The sequence below is a fragment of the Megalops cyprinoides genome, chromosome 6 (genome assembly GCF_013368585.1).
Source record: "Megalops cyprinoides isolate fMegCyp1 chromosome 6, fMegCyp1.pri, whole genome shotgun sequence".
Taxonomy (NCBI): Eukaryota; Metazoa; Chordata; class Actinopteri; order Elopiformes; family Megalopidae; genus Megalops; species Megalops cyprinoides.
The window spans coordinates 29708604-29724878 of record NC_050588.1 but is presented as its reverse complement, the minus strand read 5'-3'; the positions used below and the strand labels follow the sequence as shown (position 1 = coordinate 29724878).

Here is a 16275-nt window from a genome sequence, read left to right as displayed (position 1 = left end):
TTCTCTGCTCAGTTTTGATATTATATATACAATGTAAGTCTAATGTCTTTTTTTCCCTTTATTATCAGATGTAATAATGAAAATGAGTGGTACCAGATCCATGAAAACATCATCCGCAAGTCCAGCACCAAATACACAGCTCCCAGCACCAACTATGGTAGGTAATTTTTTACGTTTTTTTTCCCTGTCCATTTTAATTTTACATTTCCCCGTGTCATATTGTAAGAATGCATGCCATCTTGTTTAATGATGCAAGCTAGTAAATTATGGACTAAAATGAAATGTTGCTTCAGATTTTTGCTGGCTCTTTTTATCTGCTCCTCACTGTTGTTTCAGTACACGTGTTTCTGCGGTAGCCATTTTGACAGCACGTTTAGTGAGAGTGTGCTTGCAGGGCAGCGGTGCAGGCGGGAATTGAAGGAAGGCGACTGCCTGCGTTGAGGGATGCTCTGTGATGTGCAGTGTTGCGTTGGTCAGAAGGCAGACTGACTCAGGGAACAGACCGGGGGAGGGAGCGTGATGGATGCTCGTGCTCAATAATTCCATTTGACGAATGGAGGCGGCCCTGCGCAGGGGCGCTCCCGCGTTCGTCCGCTAGCAATCCCCATAAACCGCGCTGCCTCTCAAGGCCGTGGCGGCTGAGTCTGTGTCGCTGATCCGGGGGAGAGAGCGCGCGGCACACTAACAGTATTTTGTCACCACGTGTCACTCACTCTGCGCCAGGACCTCTCAAAGAAATTCGCCAGTTCAGAGAATGAAAGACAGGGTTATAAAAAGAGGGCCTTCACTTCCAAAATGAAATTGATGCCCTCCCAAAGAGCCAACCTCACAATAACATAACCATTATTCATATATGTCCATTCCTTTGACATATAGATGAAGCATTTATCAACCTGTACATGAAACAGGAGTTAGATGTTCCACATGTTCCACATATTCTAACCTAGCCACCCATCTCCTTTAAATTTTCATGGTCTCTGCCACCCCAGATACCCCCACTGCAGGAGAATTAATGAAGACCAGAGCTATAGATCCCTGTGTCATTATTCTGTCAGTCTGATACAGCACACATTTCAATCATTAGGGCATATGTACACACCCCAGAGGCACATGCATAGACACTTGCATGCACATACACGCACACATGCGCGTGCACACACGCATGCACACACCAACACACACACACACACACACACACACACACACACACACACACACACACACACACAGAAAATTAATCTAATTGGCTTTTAAAAATGCATGCTGTTCCCCCTGGCTGGAAGAAATTACCTAGAGGGCCATGGAGTGTAATAGCTTGAAATAGAGGGACCCCAGGGATGGGACAATTAGGTTATGCATATATAACATCATATGCACAGCCATGTGTAGATCACAAAGACCCAAGAAAATGAGCAGATAAACATTCACAGCAGCACACCCCCCTTTAAAAGGTGGGATATGAATTCATAAACAATCTAAAAAGAGACGTCCTCAGACATTTTTAACTTTGTTTTTCTGCAGAACGATTGTGTCAAGAATGTGTCCAGAATTTAATGTTCACAGCCACATGTCCGGCTCCTGTCCACACAGTCATTGTGATGGTGACACAGAATTCCTACTGGCAATGCCGTTATATGCCACAAACGCTGGCTTCAAGTATGATGTCCAACGGTCTTATTGATTGATGTGAGCATTATTTGCGTATGGCTGTTTAAATGAAGAAAAGTAGGGGTTTTGTATAAAAGAATTTGAGCTCTTTTTGTTGAAGGGCTGTCATTTTGTGACTGTGCCTTTTGCTTCTCTGGCAGGCTCTGTCTCTGGTATGTGTCTTGTTCCTCTCGTTTAGACAGAACTGAATGGGTCTGCGGAGAAAGACAGTGCAGTATGTGGGAGTTATTGCTTGGAGTGAGGCTTGAAGGAGTCTTCTTCTGGGACCATGCAAAATTTATGAAACTTCAAACTACTGGAGATAAATTACCTGGAGGTTTTCTAGTCTAAATGGTTTGGAAAAAAAAAATCTGAAAGAAGGATTCACGGGCAGAGCGAAAATTGTCTGTATCATTAAAAGCAATTCCTTGCAGTAGAAACAGCTGCCATTCTGTCAGACTCTGCTATACTGTTAACTGCTTGTTTTAATTATAGGACAGTGTCTGGTTTACTGTGGACCTAAAGCCTTTTCCCCCGTTATTTTATTTTTGAATCCATCCCTACAGCCTAAACATGGGTAGGCACAAGTTCTGTTTTGAATCAAGATGCATTCAGAGCAGTCAGCTGAAGTACATATTTCCATCAGCAGAGTTTCCCACTGACAAGCTTTCTATCCTCTTTTGTCTGCACACTTTATTGCCCTTTCCTCTTTCTTCTTCAGTATGCTTCCAGTTCCCCTCATCTTTTTATTTCCTCCTCTTCCTCTTCCTCTTCTTCTTTTTCTTCTTCTTCCTCCTCTCTTTATTTCCCTTTTTGTTCTCTGATTCTGCATCTCTCTTGTCTCTCCTCAGGTCTGATTATTTCCCTCCAGTTGCTACGAGGGGAGATGGAACAAATCCGCAGGGAGAATCCAATGATATTTAACCGGGGCGTGGCCATTACCCGCAAGCTGGGCTTCCCTGATGTCATCATGCCAGGTGAGGGGTGCTTACTAATGAACTGCGGGAGTAGGGTGTGTGTGTGTGTAGTAATTACCAAGGTGATACATTGGCTTTTCTAAGTGAGTTTATCAGTGCATGTGGGCAGGTATTCTAGGATAAAATGTCTCTCTTAGAAACGCTAATGATAAGATTTTGGCATATCTTTGTGCGTGTGGGTGGAACAGAGAGAGAGAAAGGGGATTTGTGAATTTCCCATAGATGATACAATACTTCTCTTTACTGAACACTGCGTGGTGAGTGATCTGACTGACTACTTGATCTGTGAGTTGACTCGTTTTTAATGCAAGTGCTAAGACGAGGTTGTCCATTTCAGATAAGCTGAACATAAACGAAAACAGTATCTAACCTTCAACAAACAATAGATGGGGAGAGCAGCAATGTGGAGCTGCTGTCTGAGAAGATGGGGTGTTTAGGTGTTTGTTCTCAGTCTTTCCCGTCTATAGCTTAACACAGGCTGACTTCAGCTCTGCTTAGCTCTGACCCTCTCCCGAGCCCTGTTAGAGCTCTATTCTTGTGGTTAGCAGAAGCTACACCCTGCCAAGGCCCTTTGAAGAAGCCCCTTTCCCTGTGACTCACCACTCCCTTGGGAAATAAGTATCCATTATTACTGCAAGGTTATTAAAACTGTATATCTATTTTAGGGGCCCTGAGTCACCCTTTAAGAAATGGCATGGTGCAGAGCTGCTTTCTCCGTCTCTCCTCCTTGGAGTCTGCGGGCAATAATGTCAGACCGTAGTTCCACTCTGCTTTCCTCTCTGGCCACAGGAAGTGGATTTCCTTGCCTGCCGCTATCCCTGCGTGCATTGATTAAGTGCACGGTGTTTCAAATGGCATCAATAGTCTGCTCAGCCTTCTTCCATTTCATGTGTTCTGCCTTTTTTTTAGTGCAGCTCAAGCTCCCTGTGAGACTCCAGTTTCTCCTCATTAAGAAAATAAAAGAATCAGCTTTCCAACATTCATTTGTTGAGCTAGCTCAAGTAAAAGAGTTGTGTACTGTGTGTTTTTGAGACAGATTAGGCCATTGTAAAGGCCAGTTAAAGGCAAGTAAAGGGCATTGGGTATTTGCAGGCTCCACAGGTACATTCCAATGATTACTCACTCTCTGTACCTGGAATATAGAGGCAATTCAGCTTCTGATTCAAATAACGGCTGATGGTGAGTCAGTGGAGTCAGTTGACTTGAAATCCCAGAATCCCCTGTGATTTCCCTGTGGCCCTCAAGTCGAGAGTTTCCCAATCATGCGCCAGATCTTCTCAAACAACCCTGGCATTTATTTCAAGGCAAAATTCAATAAGATGATCGTCACCAGGTCAATGGCCTGCCATTTATCGGCATCAGAAAGCAATATCTCATTCTGAGCAGTGGGCTTGAGCAAAGTGAATTCCAGTCCAGTGTCTGAGAACTCGCTTATCATGTGTCAGTGATCTGTGTGTGTGTGTGTGTGTGTGTGTGTGTGTGTGTGTTTGTGTCTCTCTCTCTCTCTCCCTCTCTCTCTGTCTCTCACAACTCTCCTGGCACCCCCTGCCCCTGCTCTATGACCCTGCATCATAGAGGTGAAGATAGTCGAGTGTAAGTGCCATACCTGCCTGTGCCTGTGTCTGCACCCTGAACATGCTGCTGTTTTCCTTGACCTACCATTCTCTAGACCCCCCTAGCCTGTCTGGGCCCCCATCCACCCCCCCCCCTCCGCCGCCATTAGCCCTAGCCCTCCAACTCGCTAACCACAGCTGTTTTTTCCTGAGGAATCAGGATCAGAACATGCTTTAACTCAGGCTCTTCTTGCATTCCTCTTCCTCCAAACCATCCACTCTTTGAACATCCGAAGCTTATTAATGGGCCCCAATCTCCTAAGACCCTGGCAGGATCGATTGGGGCAGTGACTGCAGTGATTTCTCACTGGCAGCAGAGCAGAGCAGAGCTGTCACTTTTTCCTCCTCATATTAGTGCCTCTCCACTGTATGGTCAGCCATTGAAACCTTCCTGGCACTATTCCACGCAGAAGGGCTTTTTTAAATACCATTCACCATTTGTAAATTGCACGTATTATTCCCTCCTTCTTGCTCTTTCAATTAACTTGTCACATTCGCGTAATTGTTTGAGGGTGAAGTGTGGGAGGAGGTTTTTAGAGAGTGCACATAGTGAGACCTTTAGATATGAACTTGATCCGTGCGGAGATGGAGATGAACCAATGGAGAGTGAAGCATTAATGTGGTGTACAGCACTCCATTACAGCACAGAACAGGGCTCTACTGAACATTACTCAACACAAAGGCAGTCTGTGGGTCCCAGATAACGGTATATCTGTTGCTGGAAACAGGGGGGACTGTCAATCAAGCAGACACGTGTGAGTGAGGCTTATTCAGTCTGTCTCTGTCTCAGAGCTGCCCAATCCACCCATGGTGTACAGAAGGAGAGAGGCGTTTGTTCCATCCCGTTTGCCTTTTCATCCACATTACTGCCTTATATTTACACCCTCTGCAGCTCTGTCTCTCAGCAGCTTGAGAAGAAGTAACTGCTGTCTGCCTCATAACTAATTTATGTATTAGGATGAGGACGGCCTGAAACATTCAGTGACTGCAAAGTGCTTTAAACCACTGTGGTTTCACAGTGCTTCAATCCTGACATGAACCTTTTCTTAATTGTTATGGAAGTGCAGTTTTAATGCATTCTGCATGATTAATACATTGCATTGAGGTCATGAATGACAGGTGATAATTGTTTGCGATGTGATGTGGAGTGTTCTTTTTTGCCTTTTTTGATTTGTTAAGACGGGTCACTTAGATGAGGTGGATTTGACACATTGTGGTACTCACACAACCCCCCCCCCCCCCCTCGCCCAGCACCCCATCTTGCAGTAAGACAAGCAGACACCCACAGACAAGAGCAGGATGTCCCGGCTGATTCTTACTCATGGAGTTCTAGTTATGAAGCAGCAGGAGTCTTTTTGAATTACTTCAGTGCAGGAAGTCTTTCTACTGTGTAGCCAACTCCCAGCAGAATCCGTTCATTTGCTCTGATAAAATATTTAACAAAAAGAGGAAGAGGTCCCCAAGGGGGTCTCAATATCTCATCATTAGGAGAGCCAGGAGGGGATCTCAGGCTACACATTGTGCATGATTGTGTGTGTGTGTGTGTGTGTGTGTGTGTCTGTGTGTGTGTGTGTACATACATACATATATACATGGGAGCATACTTGTGACATCATATATAACTTTAAGCAATACTTTTTGTAATACATGCACGATACATTTTAATAATACATGAGGTGTTACATGTATGATTTTAAGTAATACTTTTAAAAATATTCACCTCCCATTGCTCATCCAGATTTATTGAAGCACTCTGGGTGGTGCTGTGCATCCACCATGGGAAGAAATAAACACGTAACTGCCCTTCTTGTTGCAGGCAGCATATTTATATGTGCAGTGTATGGTATTTTTAGGAAAGCTGGGAGGAAATATAAAATGATAACACAGCATCCTACTGCCGATAATTACTCTCAATGTCTAGCCAGCAGTGAGTCGCCCAGTGGTGCTAAACATGCAGACAAATAGGTCAAATGCTGGCAATCAATAAGCGATTGCAAGTGCGGCTGTGGCTTCAGCAAGATGGGCGTCAATTAGCATTTTGTTTACCCAGTGAAAAAGGTCACATACCGGAGATCAGGGAGGGAGGGGTGGGTGCACAGATGAAACACCATGTCAACCCTCTCTGCTGTGCAAGATTCAGTGAACATTATATAATGCAGAAATCAGCCCTTTCCCCTATTCCATCTGCTAACATGCACGTAAGAGTGGTCCCTCTGCCCCACAGAGCAAACACTGCAAATCATGTGTGAATCTCTGTTCTGTTAACACCTTTATGGCCAGGTAATTGGAAGGATGGAACAGTGATATCAACATCATCAACGTTTTGATGGTGCTGAAATAGTTCTCTCTGAAAAGCGGGTAGCGACTAAAACGCAGGTGCAAGTTTGTTACATTGTTGCTCGTGCAGATAAAAGATAATGAAATCTTAGACTGTGAAAAGGATGAGAAGCTGTATGTGCCACTTACAGACAGCACTATATGTGCAGCTGTTACTCATTCTATTTCTGAAAGAAGTCCTTCCCCTGGAAATTTTCAGCAGTGGGGTCACTGGTGTCACGGAGGACTGGACTGTACTATATTGTTGTCAGTTATTGATCTGGAACATTCATATTGCTGGGATGGAAGCGGACTGCGGAGCTCACCACACGTCATGTCACTCTGAGAGTCCTCTCACCCAAGCAGTGTGGAAGTGGATAGAGAGTGGGTGGAAAAGTGAGAATGGAAAATCTGTCGTAGCCACACCGCAGCGGCTTCCAAAAGGCTGCCCTTTTATCACACTGTGAACTGAACAGACAAACACAGCTTTTGGAACCAAAAGGTCTTCGTCAGGTGAATAGTAGCTCCAAAAGGTGGGAATGGAATCATTATCCAGGTGGCTCTCTCACACAAGTGAATGTACTGTATCCTACAAAGGCCAGAAGTCATTGAGGTTACACACAGTCTTTTATGATGAATCTATTTATGGAGTAAGTATATTCCCAACTTTACAGGAGAATGTATAAAACACAAAGTATTAAGTGACTCATACTTTACTAAGAAGCAAACCATTTCTGAAATTCAGTGTGAGCAAATATTTACTTGTCATTGTCAGAGGGTCACACAATTATGTTTATAGACAATTGCAGACAATTACAATGATAAAAATCAATTCAGCTTAAACTGGGAAGGACAGGACCGGTCAGGCAGTGTAAATATCTGCAACATGGAATGCACAGAAAAGTAATAACATAAATGGTCTCACAGCCAGTCTTCTGTATGCTGTGGTAACATTGATTCTAAAATATACAAAAAAGTCCAATAACATTCCTTTCGAAAGAAACAGTGTGTTAATGTTGCCATCCCTATGTGATGTTTAGACATTGTATATCAGTGTCTTGAGGGGTTTAAGTAAAGACAAAAATTAAAGCTGCATTGTGCACAATGGCTAAGTTTGCAGTCACAGTCTGAGATGTCATCAAGAACTAATTTTGACCAGACTAGAGGAATATCAGGTTTCACAAACTGTTCTTTTAAAGCAGGAGGCAGCTATTCTCCTGAAGGCAGCTCTTAACTTGACAAAGTCCTCTTGTGTGGAAGGGTATTTTTTATCTGTTCATTTCGCGATGCAGTAAAAAGCAACATTTTTGGAGCCTCTACAGTGTGGAGGTACTGTATATCTTTTCCATTTACTTTCTTATTCACCCAACACCTGTTTAATAAAGGATGCAAGCGAGTGAGCTGTTTACATCTTAGGCTTGAGAACAGGCGGGTGTGGTGTCACAGGCTGCAGAAGGAGAGCAGGGAGCACAGGAGAAGATGGCCTACGGTGCCCTTAGCGGTTTATTAGCCCCACTCCCTGCTGTTGCCCGTGTTAAATAATATATGTGCAGATGAATTCATTAAACCACAATGGCATTTTCACCTGGTTGTTTCCATTGATTGCCTTCTTATTCTTTTCAGCGCCCAGAGACAAGTCAAGTAGCCACTCACTGCAGAGTTCCCTCTCTGTTAGAAGCGTACCACCAATGTAACCATGAATGTTCTTTACTCCTGCCAGACATCTTGTTTGTTGTGTGATTTGTTCAATGGTTTTAATGCTGTCTAATGGATTGTTGTGAAATTTGAAAAAGCACTTTAACTGAATGCTGTCCTCAAAAAGGCCTGTGTGGATCAGGTTTTCATTTACTTACCTGGACTTTGTATTCCACATGATAACAGTCGTTGTGTCCTCACCTTCCCTCGCTATTTAAAATCATGCCTGGATAATAATTAGCTTCACCTACCTTCTCTGGTCCTTCTGTCTGAGATGTGACTGCTGTGTGTCTTTGCCCACATCTCAGGTGACATTCGGAATGACCTCTACCTGACCCTGGAGCGCGGGGACTTCGAAAGGGGGGGCAAAAGTGTGCAAAAGAACATTGAGGTCACTGTATATGTTCTGTATGCTGATGGAGAGATTCTCAAAGTAAGTGATGCCTGAATTATTTTCTCTGATCAGTTGAATTGAGGTTGGTAATGGTAATGAATGCGATTCAGACCCAAAAACTGCAATTTCTTATTCCTGAAAAAGACATATGATCTACACAGAAGATGCATGTAGTGTTTTTTAGTTTTCGCATTAGCAGCTGACCTTTCTACTTTGGCTGTTATCATTGCAGTTTAACATCTGGTAGACACAGTGAGCTGTTAGAGATTTGGTAGAAGGGGGGGTGATGTCATTGATATGTCTGTGCTGATGCTTTTTATAGGACTGCATCAGCCTGGGATCCGGAGAGCCCAACATCAGCGAGCACCGCTCCTTCGTGCTCTACCACAACAACAGCCCGCGCTGGAGCGAGGTGATCAAGCTGCCCATCCCCATCGATCGTTTCCGAGGGTCCCACCTGCGCTTCGAGTTCCGCCACTGCTCCAGTGAGGACCCTCGCCTAACGCGCTCTGTTCTGTACACAATGCTGAACACAACGGTTGCCAATCTGTCAGTGTGTTTGCTCTTTATAGCCGCCTTTCAGTCTGTCAGCCTGAATAAGCTCCATCTGACCTGCTGGCCATGCTCTCATTGCACCATTTTAGTCGAATGGCAGTAAGGTGAAAGACGAGCTCTGATGCAGAAGGAGGAAATGTGTGCAGTAAGGGATGGATGTGTGTCCGTGTGACCCTGTGTGAGTCTGTGCCCTTGTGCTTCTCCGCAGCCAAAGACAAGGGGGAGAAAAAGTTGTTTGGCTTTGCATTCACTCCACTGATGAGAGAGGATGGGACCACACTGTCAGACGAGAGCCACGAGCTCTATGTTTACAAGGTCAGCAGTGTGTCTTTCTTTTTCTCTAACTCTTTCTCTCTCTCTCTCTCACACACACCCACACAAACGTACACACACACGCACGCACGCACACACACACACACACACACACACACACACACTGTGGTCCATATCAAAATATATATTTCTTTCAAGACTTACTATTGATTGGTTCACAGTGTGTGTGTGATTAGTGTATTTTTGGTAAGTTATATAAATGTGTCTCCTAGTAAACCATAATAATCATTTCCCTGTGTTTTGCCAGTGTGATGAGAACACCACCTTCAGTAACCACGCCCTGTACCTGGGCCTGCCTTGCTGCAAAGACGACTTTAACGGCTGCCCCAACATCCCCTCCAGCCTCATCTTCCAGCGCAGCACCAAGGAGACCCTATGGATCTCCACACAGCTGTCCTCCACCAAGCTGACACAGAATGGTACCCGCCCCAATCTCACCATTTACAGCAAAAAAGCAACAATGTTACATTTACATTTGCATTCATTCATTTGGCAGACACTTTTAACCAAAGCAACTTACAAGTGAGGCAGAGTACAACACAAGCAAAACTTCGTATAAGGAGTTAACAATATTAGAAATGCTGCATGACCAAGTTTCAATAGTTAGCCAGACAAGGTACAAGCTAGCAGAGATACAAGTGCATTAAACCATAAAGTTAATTCTTTAAAGGAAAACAAAGTTTAGGACATAAGAAATTGCTTTAGGTGGTAGGGTCTGAGGTGATCCACAAGGTGCTCAGCAATGTGAAGTTAAAAGAGCAGCGCTGATGCCTGATTTCTTTGTCCTGAGATACATGTGAATACTGGCTCTTGTTTTGCTGTGGTTCCTAGTGGACCTGCTGGCCCTGCTGAAGTGGAAGGCCCACCCAGACCGAGTGATGGACATCCTGGGCAGACTGCGCCATGTCAGCGGAGAGGAAATTGTCAAGGTGAGAGGCCCCCTCAGATGCAGAGCAGAGGCATGGGGCTGCCGCTGCAAGACCAAGCCTTCCCCACAGTGCAGAAATGGTCCACACAGAACGGTGGCAAGCACCCACATTGCCTCTGTGACCTCATATTACAGGAGAGCAATTAGTTATGAGAATTGCAGGCATGATGTAAACATTGCTTTGACATACAGTACGCTTTGCTTTTGATGTGAGTTGCCTTGTAAAATTCACTAGCCGTAGTAGCTACTTAGTGAATGTTACTGTAAATTTGAGGAAAGGAAAACTGTGTCATTGCTCGGGGGTGAAAAGTGTTTTTCTCAGCAATGTTGCTAATTCACATAAAAATTCAAATTTCTTCCGCAGTGCTTGTAGCAACAGCGCACCTGAAAATGGGGTGGGTGCTGATACTGTATTTCTTAATGTGTTTTTGATGCGGTAAGTGTGCTAGCCCCTTGGCAGATGATTTTTACGGTTGATGGGTTACAATAATGCATTGTATATGTGCATAGGCCGTCACCCCGAGGGTTTCCGCTTATTCCAGAACATAAACACTCAGTAAGGGATGTGTCTTAGCCTGCAGGTTGACTGTAATTGAACTTGGTATGCACTGCAGTTACTTAATTTTATAAAGCATGGCAAGAGGAGAGGTGTGACTGTCTGTCATGCAGATTATAATGCAAATTGGTGTTTCCAGTTACAAAGAATGATGTAACAATTTAAAATGAATGTGAATGTGATATTTAACCATTTTTCTTGTTTATTTATTTATTTTTTTGCAGTTTCTACAAGATATCCTAGACACGTTATTTTCTATTCTGGATGACAACACTGACAAATATGGACCACTGGTTTTCCAATCATTGGTAAGACCAAGTTCACCACCATTAATACTGACCCATAGATAATGTACTTTTGTTAGCTACCTTAGAGATTCCAGCAAGATTGTTGGAATGAGTAACAATAAAGAAATGAAACACAATATTCAGTAATTGTCAGACACCAACCAGGGTAACAACTAAACAAATGGACCTTGAGTCCCATAGGAAATAATGTGTGAGTGTTTCTGTGTGTGTTCATGTGTGTGTGTGTATGCTTGTGCGTGTGTGTAAGTGCGTGTGTGTATGAGTGGAGGTGTGTTTGTGTGTGTCCATGCACGTGTGTGTCTATGTGGTGTGGAACGGTCCCTATTCCCTGCAGTGCCCGTGCAGAGTATGACTGAATGGGTAATGAGAAGCGGAAGGTCTCAGCTGGCTCTGTTCCAGCGATTATTAGGACGAGTTCATGGCTGCCTGCTGTCAAGCCCTCACGGGAGTCTTTAGCTTCCAGAGACCTCCTTAAAAAGAGTCAAGGAGTTATCCCTACTGTCTCACCAAACATATCTATCATATTATTGTGCAGAGGAGCTGCAGGAAAAATGAGATTTTCTGGAAGCATATTTCAGTGTCAGCATGCCGTGTGTGTGTTCCTATATCCCAGACACTGACCCACATTCTAATTCCATTTTATGAAAGTGTAAAAAATTATATAACTGGCACATGTTTACAACTGAAAATTGTCCAGTGTATAGATGCACATTCATGAGGTTCCTCTAAACTGATTAAATGGCTCTCGCAATATATTGGCCATTGTATTACCGAACCTTGAAGAAGGCACAGGATGTGCTGAAACAGTAGTTTCTTGTTCCACTGGAAGGAGTACTATATGAGTATGAATATAATGGAGTGTTAGAGTGTTAGATTCTTTCTTTCCTTTGTTTTCAATAAAAAGTACGCCCAAAGGAAGAATTGCACTGCATGTCTTTGTTTTATTCATGGTATCTCTTGTAAAAAGGTGAAAATGAACGAATCAGGGTTTTCTTCTGTCCTTAGTCAGCAGTACACAGCTACCCGGCATCTTGGCTACAATCTGTCCATGTGTCCCCAGACTGAAAGTGCTCTTACCCAAGCTGCCCTCTCTGTCCCTCTCTGCCAGGTGTTCATAATTAATCTGCTGCGGGACAGCAAGTACTACCACTTCCGCCCTGTCATGGACACTTACATACAGAAGCACTTTGCTGGAGCTCTGGCCTACAAGTGAGTCCCTCTCTATTGCTGTAGATGAAGGAAGTTGGTGGGCTTTCAGTGCCCACCAGGATGGCCTGCACCCTGGAAGAGCCTTGGTTGTGTAGTTTACCTTTCAGGCTCTACAGCATGTGAAAATAAGGTGGTTTGTTCAAAGTTGAGGGCTTTTCCAGCCTTTTCCAACTGTGTTTGTTGAGAAAAACATCCAGGCAAGTTACCTCTGTCACATTCAAGAAAAAAAATATCAGCACGTTGATTAAATGTTAGCATCTTTGAGAAAATTGACGTCCCTAAATTTGTTGCCATAATAATTACTTTTGTAGTTTGTGTGATTTATTGTTTTATCTTATCTTTTCCTTTGGAATATATTTTGTGTTTCTACCTTTATTTTTTCTTACTTGTAACATCCTAACTCATCACAGGCTTTTCCTGTAACTGTTTTTTTTTTTTTGCCAGACTAGAGTAACTTGTGATTTTGTCTTTGTGTTTGCAGGGAGCTGATCCGCTGTTTAAAATGGTACATGGACCGCTCAGCAGAGGTCGTTCGACAAGACCACATCCAGGAGGCCATGAGGGTAGGCTGCAAACGGTTATGTTCTATCAGACCTGAGATAAGGAAGTGGTAGGGGTGGTAGGCCACCACGATAACATCATGTGAAGGGATACAGTCCGTGAGGAAAATGTTCTGACATTGTCAGTTCAAGATGCCAAGAGGCTGAGATGAATGACAGGTAAAATGTAGGAGCTATGAAGATGTCTGTGAGAGACAGAAGGATTATTTGAATCTCTTGGTTGCCTGAGGCGTATGCCATTTAACCTTTTCCCATCAGGACTGTGCTTATCAGCCAGGATCATTCTTTTTTAAGTGATGTTAAATATACAAGACTTCATCTGTTTAATATTATCATGTATTCTCAACATAAATAGGGGAGGTCTGTCAGTTAAGGTTATTTCCGTCTAACAATAAATATTATATAGGGCCATATACAGTATGTTGAACAATTATGTTGAAAAATACATTGAGGAGACAAGAACTGCTTAGCAAGTAGGCTGAATTAAATATTTATAAGCCTTGCTCATTGTTGAATATATTTCAATACGATTTTAAATCTGCTTGTATAAATAAGTAATGCTACTTGCATTGCCCAAAAAAATGCATATACCAGAAGCAAGTCTGTTAAAATGGAATAGTTGGCTTTGTGGTTCCTGACTGCGTCCATGCCCTCAGTGCATATACATGGGTCATGTTTCCTCTTCCCTGCCCCCTCTGCAGGCTCTGGAGTACCTGTTCAAGTTCATTGTCCAGTCCCGTATCCTGTACTCCCGGGCCACCTGCGGGATGGAGGAGGATCAGTTCCGGGCCAGCATCCAGGAGCTCTTCCAGTCAATCCGCTTCGTACTGAGCCTGGACAGCCGCAGCTCCGAGACTCTCATCTTCACTCAGGTCAGAGTCACGGGCAAGGGTGCGGTCGCGGTCGTGGCCGTGGGGGGTGGGGCCAAAGATGTACACGCACGTGCAAGCACGCAAGCAAACGCTGCCATGTCTGAGCAAAGACTACTGTCTCCCAGCGCCGCGCGCAGCAGACGTAACACGCCGTTCACACCTGCCGGAGGTCAGCTGAGCCGCAGCTTGGGGTGCACCAGGTTCTGGGCAGCTCCAGTCTTCCACGGGCCACAGGGGGTCTTCCTTCTTCTTCCTTCTTCCTACTTAAGGGCACCAGTTTTTTTTTTCTTTTAGGAGGAAACCTTTAGTGAAACTGAAAGGTTCCCACATACCTCCGGCCCTCTGAAGAAGGGGGGCTGCCCATACCTGATGCAGCCCAAAAGCACACTAACACGCATTTACCAAACAGTGTTTGCTGGGTCTGTCTGCATTAACCCTCAACTTCATCCCCAGCCTCCCCTGATGCCCTGCTGCTGAAGCACCTCCCCTCTCTCTGTGAAGATACGTGCCATACAACCTACCTCTAACGCTTATTTTTTTTTTTACACCCTTTCAAGCATCAAGATAGCTGAGCATGGGAGCCTCTCTTTGTCTCATTATGTGGCTATTGTGTGTACATTTCTTCCATAGCATGAGCATTGAAATGGGTGGCTGCATGCAGGTCACAGCAGTGTGTGACCTCAAGGCCGTAAGAGCCATCCTCACAGAGGTTGGTGTCTAGTGAAACATTCGGTAACGGTGGGAAAATACTCCTGGAAGTCAGGGTTAACCCAAGATCATGGACACTCCTTTTGGTGACTGATGTTTCGAGGTCAGATAGATAGGATGTCTGACCTACACTCCATGGATAGGTTTGTCCTAAAATCATCAGATAACAGTAACCCCTTTGTCCTACATTGCTCCCTGATTGGTCAATCTCATCTTGGTAAAACCTACACCACAATGTAAGAAATCTTTGATGATACACAGCATCAGGGTGTTGTAGAATGTCCTGGATTTCCACAGTGCATACTTACCTCTGATAGTGTCTGAACATAATTTTAGAAATATGGATCATATTAATATTCTTCAAACAAAACATTGAACCTTCAATGCCTCCTTATCCGTTCGTAACTCAGAGACAGTGGTCATTGGAAGATTTGTTCAGTACACTGGAATTAACAAATCTATAATCATTGTTTCATTTTGAAGTCAAATTTTTCAGCTATGTTAACTTAATTCAGTTCAGTCTACTGAGTTGAAATGGATAGCCCAGTCCTATTAACCATTTGAAAGAAATCAGAATGTAACCCAACTTTATATCTAAGCATGGCTTGCCAGCGTGGAATGGATGAAACTCTTAAGCTCCTCAAATGATAAATGATAAGTTATGATGCACAAAAATCAGCCATAGAACTGTAATTTCAGAAGATTTCAGCTGTGCTTTATTGCTTTTAGTGGGAATGGCTTTTTAATTAGTTTTTGAGCTCTATTTGTTATACTTATTCCATTATTATTTTACTTTTCTCATTGTTGCCTGGGCTCCCTTGACCAGTCCTAACAAGGGATCTCCCAAAATGCAAATCTTTGCCTGCAGGATGTTTCTTTTCTGCTTCCACTCCCAGGACGCCTCATCAGTTTATTTTCTCACCAGAAAGGAGTGGTGATTGAAGTAAAAGTCAATTCTCACAGTTTCTCCATCAAAACATTTCTCCAAGGACAACACCCTCTCTTTCTGCAAAGCTGCTGCTTTCATTTAACACTTTATTTTCTTAATATATTTTTACTTTTGTTTTCAGTTGCTTTAATATAATTTACTTTCTTTATTTGCCCCTTTGACCTTTGACCTGTGACCCCTTATTTATTTGTTGACTCCTCCTATCCCTCCCTTCGCTACCCTCCCACAACTGTATCCCAGGGCCCCCAGCCTCCTCCTGGACAGCCCAGTGGTGCGGTCAGCTGTATGCAGCCCTGGAGCTCCAGTGCTCCTCGGCCTTCTCCTCTCTCAGTAAGTAACAGTGCCCCCTTGTGTTGCACACCGAGTAACGCAACGGGCACCTTCTGCCAAGCTCCTCCCGCCATCCAGCACTCCCCAAACCACCAACCCCTGTTTCAAAAGCAACAGCCAACCAGTAACAGAGATGAAACCTCACTGTTTTTTTTCCTTTGATTTCCTTTGAAGTATTCTTTTTTTTATTTCTTTAACCTTTAATATCTTTTCCCACTGTCATGTCTCTCCACGTTCCATTCCCCCAAAACTCACTGCATCCCCAGTGATGCCGTGCTTGGAGATGAACATCACTGTACCAGGAATGGACCGTTTCACTGTTGGG

General features: G+C 43.9%; 1 protein-coding gene across 20 annotated transcripts in view; it reads left to right on the top strand.

The window, feature by feature from the left end:
• dock3 (dedicator of cytokinesis 3) overlaps positions 1 to 16275 on the top strand; it is a 179592-nt gene that overhangs the window by 140369 nt on the left and 22948 nt on the right. For 9 of the 20 annotated variants that reach the window (XM_036530862.1, XM_036530866.1, XM_036530865.1 and 6 more), the window contains 13 exons: positions 69 to 157; positions 2499 to 2624; positions 4200 to 4217; positions 8557 to 8681; positions 8965 to 9127; positions 9406 to 9512; positions 9778 to 9949; positions 10362 to 10459; positions 11239 to 11322; positions 12431 to 12531; positions 13013 to 13094; positions 13793 to 13963; positions 15861 to 15950. In XM_036530862.1, the coding sequence (XP_036386755.1) occupies positions 69 to 157; positions 2499 to 2624; positions 4200 to 4217; positions 8557 to 8681; positions 8965 to 9127; positions 9406 to 9512; positions 9778 to 9949; positions 10362 to 10459; positions 11239 to 11322; positions 12431 to 12531; positions 13013 to 13094; positions 13793 to 13963; positions 15861 to 15950 (1426 nt within the window). The remainder of the gene's footprint in view (positions 1 to 68; positions 158 to 2498; positions 2625 to 4199; positions 4218 to 8556; positions 8682 to 8964; positions 9128 to 9405; positions 9513 to 9777; positions 9950 to 10361; positions 10460 to 11238; positions 11323 to 12430; positions 12532 to 13012; positions 13095 to 13792; positions 13964 to 15860; positions 15951 to 16275) is intronic. The other 11 variants (XM_036530880.1, XM_036530876.1, XM_036530879.1 and 8 more) reach the window with 3 other exon arrangements.